Genomic DNA, 18,222 nt, shown 5'->3' on the forward strand with positions numbered 1-18,222 from the left:
AGCAAGCCGCCGGCATTCCATTCGTTTCAGTATGGCAAAGAAAATCTACTTGCAGAGACTTGCTTGAGATAGGTAATCCAGACACATGAAACACTGTGTTATTTGTGTTATTTATGTGTGTGTGTGTGTGTGTGTGTGTGTGTGTGTGTGTGTGTGTGTGTGTGTGTGTGTGTGTGTGTGTGTGTGTGTGTGTGTGTGTGTGTGTGTGTGTTATCATTGCATTTTAATGCATTTTCTAAAGCACAGATTTGATTTGAAAAGTCTAGCTGAAAATAAGACTCTGGAAAAAAAAGATTGATGCAATTCAGACATCCGTGACTTATTAACCGTGCGATGTAATTTAGCCAACACTGATTCAATTGTTCAGGTGAGTTTCTGTAACATTTGAATGACTTTGGAGAAACATGGAAACAAATGCGAAATCTAAAAATAAATAGATCTTGTGATCCTTATGGCTCATGATGTCAGGAATGAATACATTAATGAGTGATAATTCATACCAGTGGTGGAAAAAGTACTCCCATTTTTTACATAAGTAAAAGTATCAATAATACAATATAGAAATACTCTGTTACAAGTAAAAGTCCGGAATTCAAAATGTACTTAAAGCATAAAAAAAGTACAAAAGTATTGGCATCAAAATGTACTTAAAGCACCAAAAGTAAAAGTACTCATTATACAGAATGTCCCATTTCAAGTTTTCAAAGGTATAACAAGCTTTTGAAAATAGCAGATCTACAAGCTCACGGTGAGCTTGTAGATCGGCTATTTTCAAATGGCCGAAATGTATATAGGGCTGAAGTGGTTAATGTATGTTTAGTAATGATAATCAAAATCTACAAAGTAACTAGTAACTTAAGATTTCAAATATATTTTGTGGAGTAAAAGTTAAAAATTTGCCTCTGAGATGTAGTGGAGTATTGTAAGTAAAAGTATTGAAAATTGTACTTAAGTACAGTACTTGAGTAGATGTACTTAGTTACTTTCCACCACTGATTCATACACAACAGAAAAGTGCGCTGCAGTCTTCAGAACAGTATGTTTGCATGAATCAGGGCTCTTAAGGGAAGCTATATAAGCTTTTAGAAGGGAGTCTGATACAGGTGAAACAATTACATGGAATAAAACACAAAGATGGCTATAAGGCCATACCAAAACACAGTAACTAGTCGGCATTCTTTTACAAACAGATCAGTTTAAGTTAAACTGGAGACAGTTCTTATAAACTGGCACAAAACATGTGAACTTCTGAAGGAGACATCATAGTAAAACATGCTTTTAAAAATAACCTGGGAAAGAAATTAATGAGCACAAAATCACCTCCGGGGATACGACTGCATACATTTGAGCAAGTCCTAGCCTCGTCTATTTCTGTTTTGTTTGTTTTGTGTCTTTCTTTTTCTTCTTTTGTTATAAGTTGATCCATTCATTTATGTTTTTGTCTTACAATCTTCTTCATGCACATGGGGAATTATTATTTAAATTGGTAGCATTGGTGCGTGCGTGTGTGCGTGCGTGCGTGCGTGCGTGCGTGCGTGCGTGCGTGTGTCTGTGTTATTCATTTGTAGCTAGGCTGGCAGCTTGCCTACCTACTGTGATCCTGATTTAAACAGCTCACCAAAGAGAAGAGGAGAGAGAGAGAGAGAGAGAGAGAGAGAGGGGTGGCGATCGGAAACAAAGGAAGAGTGAGATACAGACAGTACGGGGTTGAACAGAAAGCCAAGTATCATATCAAGCCAAGAGAGAGAGAGAGAGAGAGAGAGAGAGAGAGAGAGAGAGAGAGAGAGAGAGAGAGAGACATAGAGAAGAGGACAGTCACTCTGGCCGTTGGCTGACTGTCCAGTTGATTAATTTGTGACAAGAGGGATTCTGTGCTGTGTGACTTGAATTGCTTCTAATTTATATGCTAATGTCCTTAAGACTCTAGCTGCGTACCCCCCCCCCCCCCCCCCACACACACAAAAAACACTTTTTTATTTCTTGTGGCGCCAAAAGCCCTCGCATTCACAAACACTCATATTCACAAACGCACGCACGCATGCACTTACGCACACACTCAAGTAAAGTACAAATACCTCTACATTTTACAATACTTGAGTATACTCAGTTACTTTCCACCACTGTCTGTACTGTACACAGTAAAATGTCACACATAAACATCACCAGTGGATATTTATATATATATATATAAAAAAAGATTAAACAGAATCAAGATGAACCTTTAATTTAATCATGGTTATCACGATTAAAGTGAATCATCTTATCGGTGGTTTTGCACTATGATAACATCACAGATTAGTGCCGGTTAGCTGCTTTTAGAGCTTCGGGGTAAAAGAAGAACTGTTTCACATTTTTACGCAAATGATGAGCAAACTGTCTCCACCACGGGAATCACACCAGATACAGGGTTCTTAAGCAATTACGCCTGATTTATATACTTAATACAATGGCACGGTGGAAAATATAGCAGATCTACAACCCGACCGCGGCACGACGGCTTGTGAACTTGTAGATCGCCTACAGTTTATAATGACATGCCCAAAATAGGGAGCCCATGGGTAGTGGTGGAAAAAGTACTCAATTGTTTTACTTAAGTAAAAGTATCAATACTGCAATGTAGAAATACTCTGTTACAAGTAAAAGTCCGGAATTCAAATTTTACTTGAGTAAAAGTACAAACGTATTGGTATCAAAATGTACTTAAAGTACCAAAAGTAGAAAGTACTCAGATGCAGAATGTCCCGTTTCACAAGTTTTTTTTTTCACAAACATTTATATATATTTTTTGAAAATATCAGATCTACAAGCCCACAATGCGTCACATCGCGACACATTGTGAGCTTGTAGATTTTCTTTTTTTTTCAAATGGCCGAAATGTACAGTATATAGGGCAGTGTAATCAAATCTAAAAAGTAACTAGTAACTCAAGTTTTCATAACATTGTAGTCGAGTAAAAGTACAATATTTGCCTCTGAGATGTAGTGGAGTAGAAGTAAAAGTACTGAAAACTGAAAATGCTTCCTATTTTTAGTAAAGTACTTGAGTAAATGTACTTAGTTACTTTCCACCACTGGCCATGGGTTAAACTGTGGGTAAACTGTGGTTATGTAATCAAAATGGCTGCCGGGCGTGCTTTTTCCAAGGCCCTCTGCAATGAGTCAAGGAGATGAGGAAAACACACTATCTCATTCTGGCTTCTGGACGAAAAATACCCCCAAAAGAGTCTCTGAATGTGGAGTGAATTATTCCTGTCTAATCCTCCATTCCTTCCTTCCTTCTCTCTCTCCGTCACGAGGGAAATCTTGCTCTCAAATTAAAAAGAACATGCCTGGTTAAATAAAGGTTAATGTGAATCACCTTTCTGACAGTAATCCTTCTGGTCACGGGTTTAAATTTTAATTTCAAACCTGCGGAATTATTATCAGAATTATTATTCGACGGTCTGACGGGAATGTACTGACGACGGCACTTATGATTTATCTGACATTGCAAAATTAAATTGATCTGACTCGACTCGTTTCCAAAAAAAAGAGGTTGAAAGTATTAACTAAAGTGTAAAACCAAAACAAGCAATGTGGGTATTTAAATGATTCATTTGGCAGCTTTTTAAAAAACATATTAAGGTATACAATTTACAATTTAGGCAATTAGCGACGCTCCTATCCAGAGCGCCAAGGTAATCACATACATAGAACGCAGAGAGTAGAGAGTGTAGCGTAGTGATGAGCGGGCCGACCTGTAACCCGCGGTGGTCAGGATTTCAGAGGCAATTGTGCGGGCTGCGGGTCAGATGCTCTCACACGCAAAAATAAATAAATACAACTATTTTGAACAACATGCTTGTTTATTTAGCCCATGACAATGTTGTGCTACTGTAGACATTTAAAGCGACTTTGGCTACTTAAAAGAGCGCTATATAAATCTGAGCTATTATGATGATGATTATCTTTTTTTTCACCGCGGGTCGCGGGCGGGTTGAGCCATAGATTTATATACGGATTCGCGGGTCGCGGGCGGGTTGAGCCATAGATTTATATACGGATTCGCGGGTCGCGGGCGGGTTGAGCCATAGATTTATATACGGATTCGCGGGTCGCGGGCGGGTTGAGCCATAGATTTATATACGGATTCGCGGGTCGCGGGCGGGTTGAGCCATAGATTTATATACGGATTCGCGGGTCGCGGGCGGGTTGAGCCATAGATTTATATACGGATTCGCGGGTCGCGGGCGGGTTGAGCCATAGATTTATATACGGATTCGCGGGGCTGGTTGAGGTGGGTTGAGTTCCGTGGCGGGGCGGGGCGGGTCATGAAAAAACCCAACCCGCACATCACTAGTGTAGCGCCTGAAGAAACTAGGATCCCATCAGGTCAACCAATATCCTAGCATCAATCTAAACAATATACAGTACTATCAAAATAACAATCTGGACATTGAAACTATAGGGAACGGGCTTAGTGATGTCAGAGTTAAGATTTGCGGTTAACTCCGCCCACTTTGGATGCCATTTTCCAGTCTGACCAGTTTGATGTGCAGCAACGTCAGTGTGTATAGACTGTGTACATTATCTTCCATCTCTCTTCTATCTAGCTGACAAAATAACATAACCTTCAACAACATTCCCAACACATATAAGCTCTCTACCTGTGCTCAAACGAGCATGACAGCACACAATCAAAATATAAACATCTGAAGTGATCTGATGGTGTTCCCGTACGTACCTGTGAGCAGCTCTCGGATCTCCACGTCGGTGGTCTTGCGCAGCAGGCGCACCAGGGCGGGGATGCCGCCGCAGTTCTTCAGGGCGATCTTGTTGTCGTCGTTGGCCTTGCCGTAGACCAGGTTCCTGAGGGCCCCGCAGGCGCTGCGGTGCACGTCCGTCATCCGGTGGTCCAGCAGGTCCACCAGCAGCTGGATGCCCCCCTGTCTCCGGATCTGTTAGAGGAGGAGGAGGATGGATTCATGGAGTAAAGCGTTTTTGGCGAGACATGCTGTTTCCAACGGTCTATAACAAGCGAAAGTGAATTTTGTGTGTGTGTGTGTGTGTGTGTGTGTATGTGTATGTGTGAGTGTGAGTGTGAGTGTGAGTGTGAGTGTGTGTGTGCAGTGGTGGAAAAAGTACTCAAATGTTTTACTTAAGTAAAAGTATCAATACTGCACTGTAGAAGTACTCTGTTACAAGTAAAAGTCCGGAATTCCAAATTTACTTGAGTTAAAGTACAGAAGTATTGGCATCAAAATGTACTTAAAGTACCAAAAGTAAAAGTACAAAATGTTTTGAAAATAGCCGATCTACAAGCTCACAACGCGTCGCAAAGCGACGCGTTGTGAGCTTGTAGATCTGCTATTTTCAAATAGCCTATGTATAAAATAGGGCTAAAGTGGTTAATGTATGTTTCGTAATATCATAATTTATATCTGAAAAGTAACTAGTAACTAAAGTTTTTACGTAATTGTAGTGGAGTAAAAGTACAATATTTGCCTCTGAGATGTAGTGGAGTAGAAGTAAAAGTATTGGAAATTGGAAATACTCAAGTACAAATACCTCAAAATTGTACTTAAGTACAGTACTTAAGTAAATGTACTTAGTTACTTTAGTTTAGTTACGTGTGTGTGTGTGTGTGTGTGTGTGTGTGTGTGTGTGTGTGTGTGTGTGTGTGTGTGTGTGTGTGTGTGAGTGTGTGTGTGTGTGTGTGACAGCAAATACACCGGACTTCATTGTGACTGACGAGAACAGCAGAGAGGTTTTCCTTTTGGAAGTTGGCTGTGCTTTTGATTGAAGTTTAGAGGAAGCTTTCCTTACTAAACAAGTAAAATACCAGCCATTAGTACAAGCCATTATACATCTAGGCTACTAGTGTCAGCTCAATTTTTTTATATTTGGCAGCTTGGGCCATGTCCACAGGCTGGTGGTCAGGGGCTTGAGGATTATGGAGTTGTCCAAGCGTAATATAAGGCAAAGCAGCTTGCAAAATATTGCTCAATCTACTCCATTATAGGCAGTCGATCTATTTGGAGGAGAAGGTGCTTCCTGTACCCATATTTTTTCTCCAGTGTTAGTAATATGGCAGACTGAAGTATATGACCAATGTTTGACTGTGAATAAGTTCATGCACATTTGTTGTCTACATTCTGTATGTTCATGTTTGGATTCAAGCACTGAGACACATGTTGTTTCCAGTGTGTCGGGACATCAGAGCAACTGAAAAAATATTTGTGCCCTTGTAATGTATTTTATAAATGTGGACTCAAACAAAGACATTGAAATGTGCTTTGCATAGACTGTAGCATACATCATGCTATATCATGTTGATATATTCATGGCCTTGCAAAACACTACGCCTGTTCGTTGGGTAATTTCTGCCCCGTGCCACTTTGCATTAGTACACCAGGGCGGGGGAACGGCTGGCCTTAAACAGGAGTTGCATGTAAATGAAGTATAGCGCAACGCAAGGCGCTGGACGGTGTTTTTCTGTGCAAATTAGGTTATTGCTACCAGAACCCAGAGGCCTATACGTGTAAAACCTCTGTAACCAAAACGCAAATCATTCCATAATTTGGCCATTCCACCTGCAGGCGCAAAACAAAATGTGTGCAAATGAAATGTGTGGGTCGTGGAAGGTGACGGTGTGCATGACACAAAGACTTGCCGCATCAAACAGCATCTATACTAGTGTTTTCAGAGCCCTCCACAGCCAGGGGGGGGGCAGCTTCTGAGTTGTAAATTGAGTCTATATAGGAAATGACGTGTTCATATGAATGGCATGTAGTCTCGCTGTTTTACCCCTGCTGAAGTCAGAAAGAATTTCTCTCCATTGAAGTGGATGGGTTGTTGCCTTTAGACTTGATTTTATTACCTTATTTAACGTTGTCATAAATACTATATGCTTCCAGTCGCTAGTTTAAAGTTTTCTTTCAATCACTATGATATGTGTTTTGGTAAATTATGGTCCCATTCATTTTAAAATGTACGCGATATGGCGCGATATAGAAAGATGGCGGCTTTGAAATGCCTGAAAAACAGGCTTCATTTGCGGTCTGTAGAGACTATGGGCGTAACGCTGTTCATTCTTTTTACAGTCTATGTCTACAGCACAGTGATAGCCTGATTGTCAGACTGAAGCTGAGTGGAGCTTCAGTCTGACATTGTCTCCAGTGTCGGGGATTACAAGGGGGAGGGGATTAGAATTTCCCTAAACCAATCCTAAGGGATCCCCACCCCCACCTCCGACTCTCATTGGACAATACATTTTGTACCGAATAAATCCTAGGTTCACATTTACAACATCAGACCAAGAGAGGCAGTCCACTCAGAGAGTGGGCGGGGTGTATGGTCTGGAACCAGGCTAGCACAGTGATCCATTAGATCACAGTGATCCATCCATTAGAGCCCGGTAGAATGAATGCATGGCGTGCTGATGAGCCTCATATCCTCCCCCTTCAGCAGCTCCATTGATACGTTTAATAGAGCGGTCAAGGACCATTGTGCTTAGCACAGCTGTTTAAGAAGCTATGAGACACGTAATATGTTTGGGCTGAGAGGAGGCTAGTTAATCATTACAACACCACCAGTGCTATAATATAATATATATATATAATATAATATATAAAGCGTGTGTGTGAGCTTAAAGGTTTAATGACATTCACTTTTACACCACATTCAAAGTCTTTGTCCTGGTCCTTCAAAAGTGTACAAAAAGTTTTAAGTGAAAATTCCATTCCAGTGATCCATGGCAGGTGTTTTTCTCTCACATTTCTAAAGCCTTTTCAACTGCAATGAAAAAAGAAATCTTTGCCTGCGGGTGTCGCTGGTGAGGGATTTTGCCTGTCAATCATCGCCTCTGCTCCGCCCCCCCAAAGGAAAGGATAGGGGAGGGGAGGGGCGAGGAGGAGAGTGGGCGGGATTAATCGACTGTGACCTCACTGTCGAAGGGCCAAGCTCAGATTACTTTTCAGCTTAATTATTCAGAAAACCCCAGACCACAGAAAATCCACTGAATGTTCTAAGTTCAGGTTTTTTGGGTGTAATTGAGGTCATAAAACCCCAAATAAAACATTGAAAATAAAAAAAGTGAAAATGAATGTCATGATACCTTTAAATGACCCAAGATAAGCAAGTGTCTTTTGGATATTGTCGCTGTCAGGCAGACATTTTATCTCTGTATAGAGCTGACTTAATGTACACATCCTACCTATCAGTACTTCACAAACGTCAATGAAGTCCACCATCACAACACCAGAGGGAGCCCCACTAAAAACGTCCAACCCAGATTTGGCTCAAACAAGGGGTTAAATTCGTTCTCCTACTGTGCCACAAAAGTGTGGAATGCCCTACAAACAGTCATAAAGAAGTGTAAATCCTTATTCTCCTTCAAAACCGCTCTAAAAGAGCACTTACAGGCGCTGTTAAAGTCAAAGCCTGTGTGTGTGTGTGTGTGTGTGTGTGTGTGTGTGTGTGCGTGTGTGCGTGTGTGTGTGTGTGTGTGTGTGTGTGTGTGTGTGTGTGTAGTGTACCTCAGACTTGATCTTGTTGTCTCCGAAGCAGAGGTGCTGCAGGTAGGCAGCAGCGTTGGACTGAACGGACGGGAACTGATGCTGCAACATCTGGATCACCTCTGGAAGCTCTGGATCCCTCCATCCAAACTCCCTACGGAGAGAGAGAGAGAGAGAGAGAGAGAGAGAGAGAGAGAGAGGATAAATAAATTAAATTCAATGTTATTGTCAATTTGCCCAGTTCACAAATATACAGTACAGCGAACCCAACAGGTATGAATGTACACGAAGGGCAACAACACCATGGTACTATAGAGAGAGAGAGAAAGACAGCCAGACAGCCAGCCAGCCAGACAGACAGACAGACATCTTCATGTCACTGGCTTCCATTGAAAATGAATGGATGCATGTATCTTTTTATCTGCCCGTGTGAATGCACCATAACAATCACATCTACCAGTGTGTTGTTGTTGTTGTTGTTGTTGTTGTCTCTAGGTGTGTTAGAGATTAAAGTTACAGTTGTGGACATACAGGGATATATTCCTTCCAGCAGCCATTTTGTTTGGTCAGTGTGGTGCATCATTACAGTGGCTCAGTCTCCCTATGCATATCGTCTCTGGAAACCTTGTATGTACAAAACCATTACTTTTCCAGGAAATGAAAAAAAAAAAACACAAAAGACTTACTTAACCATGTTCACGTAAAATAACATTACAAAATAGCAAAAAAATAGCCGATATACAAGCTTACAGCGTTTCGTATTGTGACTCGTTGTAAGCTTGTAGATTTCTGCTACTTTCGTGCCTTGTATCTCCATATTTTTCATATTGTACGACGTACAATATGGAAAATATGGAGATACAAGTTTTCTGCCCGACAACACGACATGGTCCTGTGGTGAATCCTTTACTCTAATTGGCCAGCTGCCCGCACCGGGTTCTCCCATAACTGTCCTTATGCCTGGGGCGTGAATTACCCTTAACACTGTAGAACTGCTGCATGTGTGTTTTACTCTGTGAGTGTACAACACCGCGTACACTGTGAGGGTCCGTCTGAATACATTATACTACACTCTCACATTTTACAAATGCATAAATGAACACTGAGGGTTTCTACTGTGCAGGAACACACACCCAAAACAGTCAAACAATACCATATTCTCTCTCTCTCTCTCTCTCTCTCTCACACACACACAAACACACACACACTCTCTCTCTCTCACTCGTGTGCTCTCTCTCGCCCTCTCTCACACACACACAAACACACTCTATCAATCTCTCTCTCTCTCTCATAAACACACACACACACACACACACACACACACACACACACACACACACACACACACACACACACACACACACACACACACACACACACACACACACACACACACACACACACACAGAGAGAACAGTGTGTTGACAGCTGGTTAGTATTCAGCCCTGAATACAGTGTGTGTTTCTATAAATATCATGTGAATGGTCATAACCTTGTTGTTTGTTGGCTTGCAGGTTTAATTAGCCTATCACAATGCTTAAGTCAAGCTTGACTGAGCTGTCAGGTGTATATACAGTATGTACTGTGTATGCGTGTGTGTACGTGTGTGTGAGTGAGTGCATGTGTGTGTGCATGCATGTGTGTGCGTGCATGCACCTGTTGGTGTATATAATATACCAAGATCATAATGCACGTGTACATACGCTTATGTTCTCTTTTTTTAAAATGTTTTTACAGTTTTATTATTTTTATTATTTACATTTTATTATCTATGCTGCTGCATTGTCTGAAGGAAGAACAAAACTAAGTTTTACTCTTATGTACCTTGCGGAGTCTCGCCTCAATACCCCTAATCAGGTGAGAGTTTATACAGGGAGAGCCAGCACAGTGATGATGACAGAGTTCAGCACCTCGGACAGCTCCACTGTCATCAAACATCAAACTGCTTGGCTCTTAAGCACAGGACTCTGTCTCACTTGTTGCTGGCTCTCCTTATGGAAGGAACTCTCTCTCATCGCGCGGTAAGCGAATACTCCACTGCGTCTCCCTGTCGTACAATCTCGATGTGTTGATACTTTACTGATCGTGGCTTTTCTGTCTCCGTTATAGACGAATCCACAGACGCGCTGCCTGTAGGCAATCATAACTGCGCCGTCGCGGTGCGGAGCGGTAGCCGTTTGACAGCGTATTTATGATTGCCGTTCTGTGGATTCGTCTATAGGCAAAGTAGGAGAGCGACTGAGCACGGCCACGTTCCATGTTATTTATTTGGAAAAGCCCCCGATTGGGAAGAACTCTTATTTTGACTGCCTTTGGGGTAGTTCCCCTGAATAGATGACACGTTGTGTTTAACTCTACTGCTGTTTCCGTGTGTTGGCTTGGGTCAAACTTCACGACCTGTACACAAGATGTAACAATAAAGCACAACCTCGCACCTTGAAAGCTACAGAGCAAAGCAGCAGCTCGTAGACGTCATCAAGTGTGTGTTGGACAAGCATTGTTTAAAGACAAGGACTTTAAACGTCAGGTGTTGCTTTGTAATCTTCATGTCACTGCATGGCTTCCATTGAAAACTAATGGTATCTTGTAGCTTGGCATCTGCCAGTGTGTGAACGCAGCATCAGTTACACGTACACTGAGGACTTCACTGTGGTGTGTTTAATTACTGTTAAATTATTAACTATTACAATTATTATTAATTATTAGTCAGGAAGTAGAGGGAAGCGGGGAGCTGCTTTACTGTAGCTGTGTGTAATAATAACCCCCAGTACTTCACCAGCGCACGCACGCACGCACAGACGCACACACACACACACACACACACACACACACACACACACACACACACTGTGTGAACTATTTCACTGTGTTCTCTCTCTGTGGAAGAATGTATTCCAGTCAGTTGGCTTTTTTCATGAAGCCATCACAAAAGATGATGTACTGTACACACAGAACATTCATTTCTCAAAGTTTCTCTGCAAAAACACCGAAAGCCATTTATGACGAAACGACAAATGCAATAACAAAACCAACCGTGAAAATGACACACTTTTCTAATCTAGATCGACTTCAAACTTCAGCGCGCACATCGTCAAGGATCCGAGGGAGTGCCGTGCCCAGTGTCGAGTCGCAGTGTTGGAAAGTAACTAAGTAAATTTACTCAAGTACTATTCTTTACAAAAATGTTGAGGTATTTGTACTTTACATGAGTATTTCCAATGTCCAATACTTTTACTTCCACTCCACTACATCTCAGAGGCAAATATTGTACTTTTACTCCAACTACCATTATTTGAAAACTTTAGTTACTAGTTACTTTGAAGATTTTGATTATTATTGCAAAACATACATTACCCACTTCAGCCCTATATATACATTTAGGTCATTTGAAAATAGCCGATCTACAAGCTCATAATGCGTCGCATTGTGATCTTGTAGATCTGCTATTTTCAAAAGATATATATGTTATACATTTGAAAACTTGAAATGGGACATTCAGCACAATGAGTACTTTGTACTTTTTGTACTTTAAGTACATTTTGATACCAATACTTTCTTACTTTTACTCAAGTAATGTGAGTACTTTTTCCACCACTGGTGTCGAGTCGGACGGACGGATTGGGCATTTGAACTGAACCAGCCAATCGGACCGATAAGAGGTTTAAACAGAAACATCATATTTCTCTGTTGTGTCTTTGTTTATTGGCCTCCAAAACAGCATTTGAAAGCCTTAAGGTGGGAGTGGTGCTCTGGTGGAGTTGTAGTGGAGCACCACTCTACAGCTCATTACAACACACAGCCCACATCACCACTTACAGCTATATACTACTGTACTACTGTACCATAATAATAATAATAACACAAATAGGAAACGCCATGGGCCGTCTTACACTCAACGTTTGCACTGTGGCGCTGATGCTTCATTTATAACTCCGTCCCACGCCGGATATATCCATCCTACAAGCTCACAACAAGTACAGACCAGGCTTTAAAAACTGCTACTCAATACAAAATTAAAGGACAACTACACCCATTTTCAACCTATCGACAGAGACGATATCACCATTCACATCTTACTGTTTTGCCAATTATTTGGGGCCCAACTTGCAATACCCTCGCCCACCAGGGCCCAGCAGGTTGAAAAAACTATGTCTTACTGTATGTACAGTAACAGTGTAAGGTATCAGTCATAGTCATCATGTGAACACTTACAGGGTGAGCAAATAACGCTGTGTCATCAGTATACTGTGCAGTGGTGGAAGAAGTACTCAGATATTTTACTTAAGTAAAAATAGCAATACCACAATATAAACATACTCTGTTACAAGTAAAAGGCCTGTGTTCAAAATGTCACTTGAGTAAAAGTACAAAGGTATTGGCATCAAAAATATACTGAAGTGGTTAATGTATGTTTAATAATATAATAATCTATGTCCGCAAAGTAACTAGTAACTAAGTGTTCAAATAATTGTAGTGGAGTAAAAGTACAATATTTGCCTCTGAAATGTAGTGGAGAAGAAGTAAATTGAAAATTGAGAATTGGAAATACATCAAGTAAAGTCAAAAGTACTCAACATTTGTACTTAAGTACAGTATTTGGAGTACATGTACTTAGTTACTTTACACCACTGGCAAATAACGCTGTGTCATCATCTCTAGTCTCCACTCAGACCTGTTGTCAGTCTGCCTGTATACTACTGTGAAATGTGTCCGTGTGTCTGTGTGTGTGCGCATGCATGTGTGGGTGTGTGTGTACATGCGCTCCTCTCAGAGCTCCTCCAGGACAGTGGAGACTAATATGTACATTTGGATGATTCACTGGCTTGAGACCAAACTGGCAACGAGTCTTTGTTCACAGGCAGCCAGGTGGACTATCTCATGTCACCACACATTGTACTGCTGCTTGTGTGTGTGTGTGTGTGTGTGTGTGTGTGTGTGTGTGTGTGTGTGTGTATGTGTGGTGTGTGTGTGTGTGTGTGTGTGAGTGTGTGTGTGTGGTGGAAAAAGTACATGTTTTACTTACATCTCTGTAAGTAAAAGTATCCATACTGCAATGTAGAACTACTCTGTTACAAGTAAAGTCCAGAATTCAAAATTAACTAAAAGTACTAAGTATTGGTATCAAAATGAACTTTAAAGTACCAAAAGTAAAAGTACTAAAATGTTTGAAAATAGCAGATCTACAAGATCACAACGCGTCGTGATGCGACGCGTTGTGAGCTTTTTCGTTGTGAGCTTTTTCGGCTATTTTCAAATGGCTAGGTATAAAATAGCTAAAGTGATAAGTAAAAGTACCACATTGTCTTAAGTACAGTACTTAAGTAAATGTACTTCGTTACTTTACACTACTGGTGTGTGTGTGGTGTGTGTGTGTGTGCGTGCATGCGTGCGCGCATCGCTGACAGTCAAAACATTTACTCCCATGCACACACGAGGCGACACAAGGCGAACGTCTCCAGGCGAAGCGACAATCAAAAGCGTGTGTAAATGAAGAAATGAAAGTGTGTATGAATTATGTATTTCAGACCGCGCCACGCAGCGCTGTAATTGAAGAGCTTTGGGACAAAGCTTGGTGGTTATGGAGCCACGATGAGGATGATGAGGATGATGAAGATGATGATGAAGATGATGATGATCATAGTGCGACTGGTTTGCCAGGCTGAAAAGACTTCTTATGAAGACCAGTGTTGTATAGTACACGGCTAAATCAGGCGACACCAAACAGACTTGAACTGTGTAACTATAAATACAGCAGAGAGCTGCAGTCCACCAAACCCCATGAGGGGGCTGATTAGCCAGGTACTGTAGCGCAGGGGTCTTCAACGTTTTCAGGCCAAGGACCACCTAGCTGAGAGAGAGATGAAGCAGGGAACCCCTCTATATTGTATAAAATGTGTTTCAGATACACTTTTGCTGCTCTTTTTTTCCCGCTACACCTATAACTCTTGCCAAAAATAGCCGATCTACAAGCTCACAACGCCTCGCAGCGCGAGGCGTTGTGAGCTTGTAGATCGGCTATTTTTGGTTAAAGTTCTCCTTAGAAAAGGGGATGCTAGGGTTCAAGAGGTTCATGAAAAAAAAAGAAGAAAAAATCATATCACAAAGATTTGGCGACCCCCTGTAGTAACTCTGAGGACCCCCTAGGGGTCCCGGACCCCCTGTTGAAGACCCTGATGTAGTGGATATCGTCTCTGTCGGGAGGTAACCTCATATCTCCAAACTGCTACTTTTCAGGATTAAAATTCAAAATAGCAAAAGTAGCAGATCTACAAGCTCAAAACGTGTCGCTTCGTGCCGCGTTGCGAGCTTGTGGATCTGCTACTTTTGACGCTTTTGTGTGAATTTACGAGAAAACGCACACAAAAAGTTAAAATATGAAGATAAGAGGTCTCTGCCCCGACAGCAACTAAAATACAATAGAATGGAATAGAACAGAACGCACAGAATTGATTGTAGAGGTGTCATGTTTTGCCTATTGTGCAGGTTTTATGGGCAGTGCTGCTGCTGCTGCTGTGTCATTATTATACCTCTGCTGTACCAGCGTGCCAATGTGTATGTCACCACGGTTTGGCTGACTGAAGCAAAGAGTAACTAACACATTAATATAGTCAGTGTGGTGGATAGTAACCTAAGTACATTTACTGTACTTGAGTACTGTACTTAAAGCGGCACTTTCTTTGAACCGGGTTTGAACCGGGTTCAAATACGGTGTAGAAGAGGAAAGTACATTTGATTGAAACCTTATTTCAGGAAAATCCATTGAGCGACAGGGTCTCTTTTTCAATGGGCCCTGTGTACAAAAAGACATTTACAACAATGGCATTCACAGTGGCATTCATGGAGTAATTGTATTTTTATTATTTTTTGCAAGCTCACGACTTAAACTCCACTACATTTCAAATAGAAATATAACGTACACAAATATATTATGAATTAACCACTTACTGTAAGCCCTATTTCAAATAATACCGTATAGTGAAGATTTCTATGAAAATCTTCTGAACATTTCTGAAAATATATTTTGTAACTTGTACTTCTGAATACATGAGTATTTATTGAGTGCATACTTTATCCACCACTGCAGTTCGGCTGACAGAAGCAAAGAGTAACACATGAACGATGGACAAGATGGGCTGAACTGCAACGGCCCATGTAGTTGTACTGCGCGTGCGCGCGCTCCTCTCTCTCTCTCTCTCTCTCTCTCTCTCTCTCTCTCTCTCCTCTCTCTCTTCTCTCTCTTCTCTCTCTCATCTCTCTCTCTCTCTCTCTCTCTCTCTCTCTCTCTCCATCTCTCTCTCTCTCTCTCTCTCTCTCTCTCTCTCTCTCTCTCTCTCTCTCTCTCTCTCTGCCTCTCTCTCTGCCTCTCTCTCTCTCTCATCTCTCTCTCCTGTTGAACTCTGCATGTCTCTCTGTCCTCCCCGAGTTGTGTAGTCAGTCATGTGAGGTCGATGTTTAAGTAATACTAGGTAACGGTTTTCAACAAAACTAAAGTTAAATTGTATATCTTTTGTGAGTGGCAAAAGTTTCACCAACACCCACTCCATGAATTTTCACCCCCGGAAGCCTTTTATTATATATTTTCTATTGAATGTGGACTGGGGGGACTTTCCCGGGGAAATGACGTTCCTGGCCAACGTCATGACGTCGTGGCCGACGTCCCCAGGAACTACCGCAACGGTTTCCTGTTTGGCCAGGAACTATCGCGGTAATAACTAAAAGGAACCTCACGCTGATGTTAAGAGAATGTAGGATTAGAAGATCGAAAAAAGAACAGAAAAAGAAAGCACAGCTCATGGTAACTAATGCTCCACTGGCTAAGAGAAACGATCCGTAGATAGTATAAAACAATTAAAAGATCGCTTTTTGAAACGCTTCCGGCTTCCGGTGAAAACGAATGGAATTCTGGGTAATCGAGGATTACGGAAATTGTATGCAGTGACGGTAGTGACCAGCAGAGGTTGCTAAAAATCGTTATTTGGGATTCTGCATTGTATAACTTTAAGTAAACCAAGTAATGAGATGGTACCCTATCTGCCCTCCAGTGTGTGTGACACACACACACACACACACACACACACACACACACACACACACACACACACACACACACACACACACACACACACACACACACACACACACACACACACACACACACACACACACACACACACACACACACACACACACACACAACTCTAAGCCCCATAGCATCTAGAACGTATGCATTGTTGGAGATGCATATTGTGACAGATGTTTTACACTGTGTGGAGGCCATGCTTCATGTGTGATTGAAAGTATGTACATGATGTCACAGTGGAGGAGCTTTTGAAAGTATGACATGATGTCACAGTGGAGGAGCTTCTGAAAGTATGACATGATGTCACAGTGGAGGAGCTTCTGAAAGTATGACATGATGTCACAGTGGGAGGAGAGGAGCTTCTGAAAGTATGACATGATGTCACAGTGGAGGAGCTTCTGCCATGGAGTCTATCATCACTGTCTCACATCTGCAGCTTGCATGTGCTCATGAGCAGTCAATAAGCAATCTGTTAGTCCTAAAGTTGTAACATATCTGAAACCCTGCATGCACTGAAACTAAGATAGCTTTAGCAGATATACAGGTGCTACGTCCACACATGTTCTTTACTATCTATCTATGTATCTAGTATCCATCAATTTACCTAGTATCCTAGTATCCATCCGTTAAGCGGGAGTTTTTCGTTGCCACTGTCGCAAAATTGCTTGCTCAGGGTGGGACTCTCGGGTCTCTGTAACATGTACATGTAACGTGTCTTGAGACAACTTGCTGTGATTTGACACTTTAAAGGTTCTATGACATTCATTTTCACTTTTTTGACTTTTTTTATTTTTGGGGGGTTTTATGACCTCAATTACACCCAAAAAACCTGAACTTTGAACATTCAGTGGATTTTCTGTGGTCTGGGGTTTTCTGAATAATTAGGCTACAAATGAATCTGAGATTGGCCCTTGGAGTGTGAAGTCATAGGCCATTAATCCCATCCACTCTCCTCCCCTCCCCTATCCTTTCCTTTTGGGGGGGCGGAGCAGAGGTGATGACTAACAGGCAAAATCCCTCAAGAGCGACACCCACAGGCAAAGATTTCTTTTTTCATTGCAGTTAGGCTTTAGAAATGTGAGAGAAAAACACCTGCAATGGCTCACTAGAGTGGAATTTTCAGTTTTTTTCTTTTTATACACGTTTGAAGGACCATGACAAAGACTTTTAATATGTTTTAAAACTGAATGTCATGAAACCTTTAATAAAATTGAAATTGAATTGAAATTGAATCCATCTATCCATCCATCCATCCATCTATGTATCTTATCTATGTATCTACTGTATGTATCTATCTATCTAGTATCTCTTTAGCTTGAGGCTCTGGCTCAGCAGAGAGAGGCCAGATAAGGTCACAGCACAGCAATATGCTATCAAATGGAATTGTTTTAATCTGTGTCCATTACTATAAATATCACATCTCATCTCTGTGCCTGTGTGCCTGGAATGGCAGCTAGGATATAAACACTGACAAATCTGTTGATACGCACGTGTGTGTGTGTGTGTGTGTGTGTGTGTGTGTGTGTGTGTGTGTGTGTGTGTGTGTGTGTGTGTGTGTGTGTGTGTGTGTGTGTGTGTGTGTGTGTGTGTGTGTCTGTCTCTGTCTCTCTGTGTGTGTGTGTGTGTGTGTGTGTGTGTGTGTGTGTGT

General features: G+C 41.6%; 1 protein-coding gene across 1 annotated transcript in view; it reads right to left on the minus strand.

The window, feature by feature from the left end:
* The window catches only part of ctnnd2b (catenin (cadherin-associated protein), delta 2b), a gene marked incomplete at both ends in the record, with an annotated part of 250,756 nt that overhangs the window by 55,019 nt on the left and 177,515 nt on the right, over positions 1-18,222 (minus strand). The window contains 2 exons of the mRNA XM_080439208.1: positions 4,723-4,936; positions 8,516-8,648. Of these exons, the coding sequence (XP_080295334.1) occupies positions 4,723-4,936; positions 8,516-8,648 (347 nt within the window). The remainder of the gene's footprint in view (positions 1-4,722; positions 4,937-8,515; positions 8,649-18,222) is intronic.

Source organism: Gymnoscopelus braueri (genome assembly GCF_963280865.1).
Source record: "Gymnoscopelus braueri genome assembly, chromosome: 10".
Classification (NCBI taxonomy): Eukaryota; Metazoa; Chordata; class Actinopteri; order Myctophiformes; family Myctophidae; genus Gymnoscopelus; species Gymnoscopelus braueri.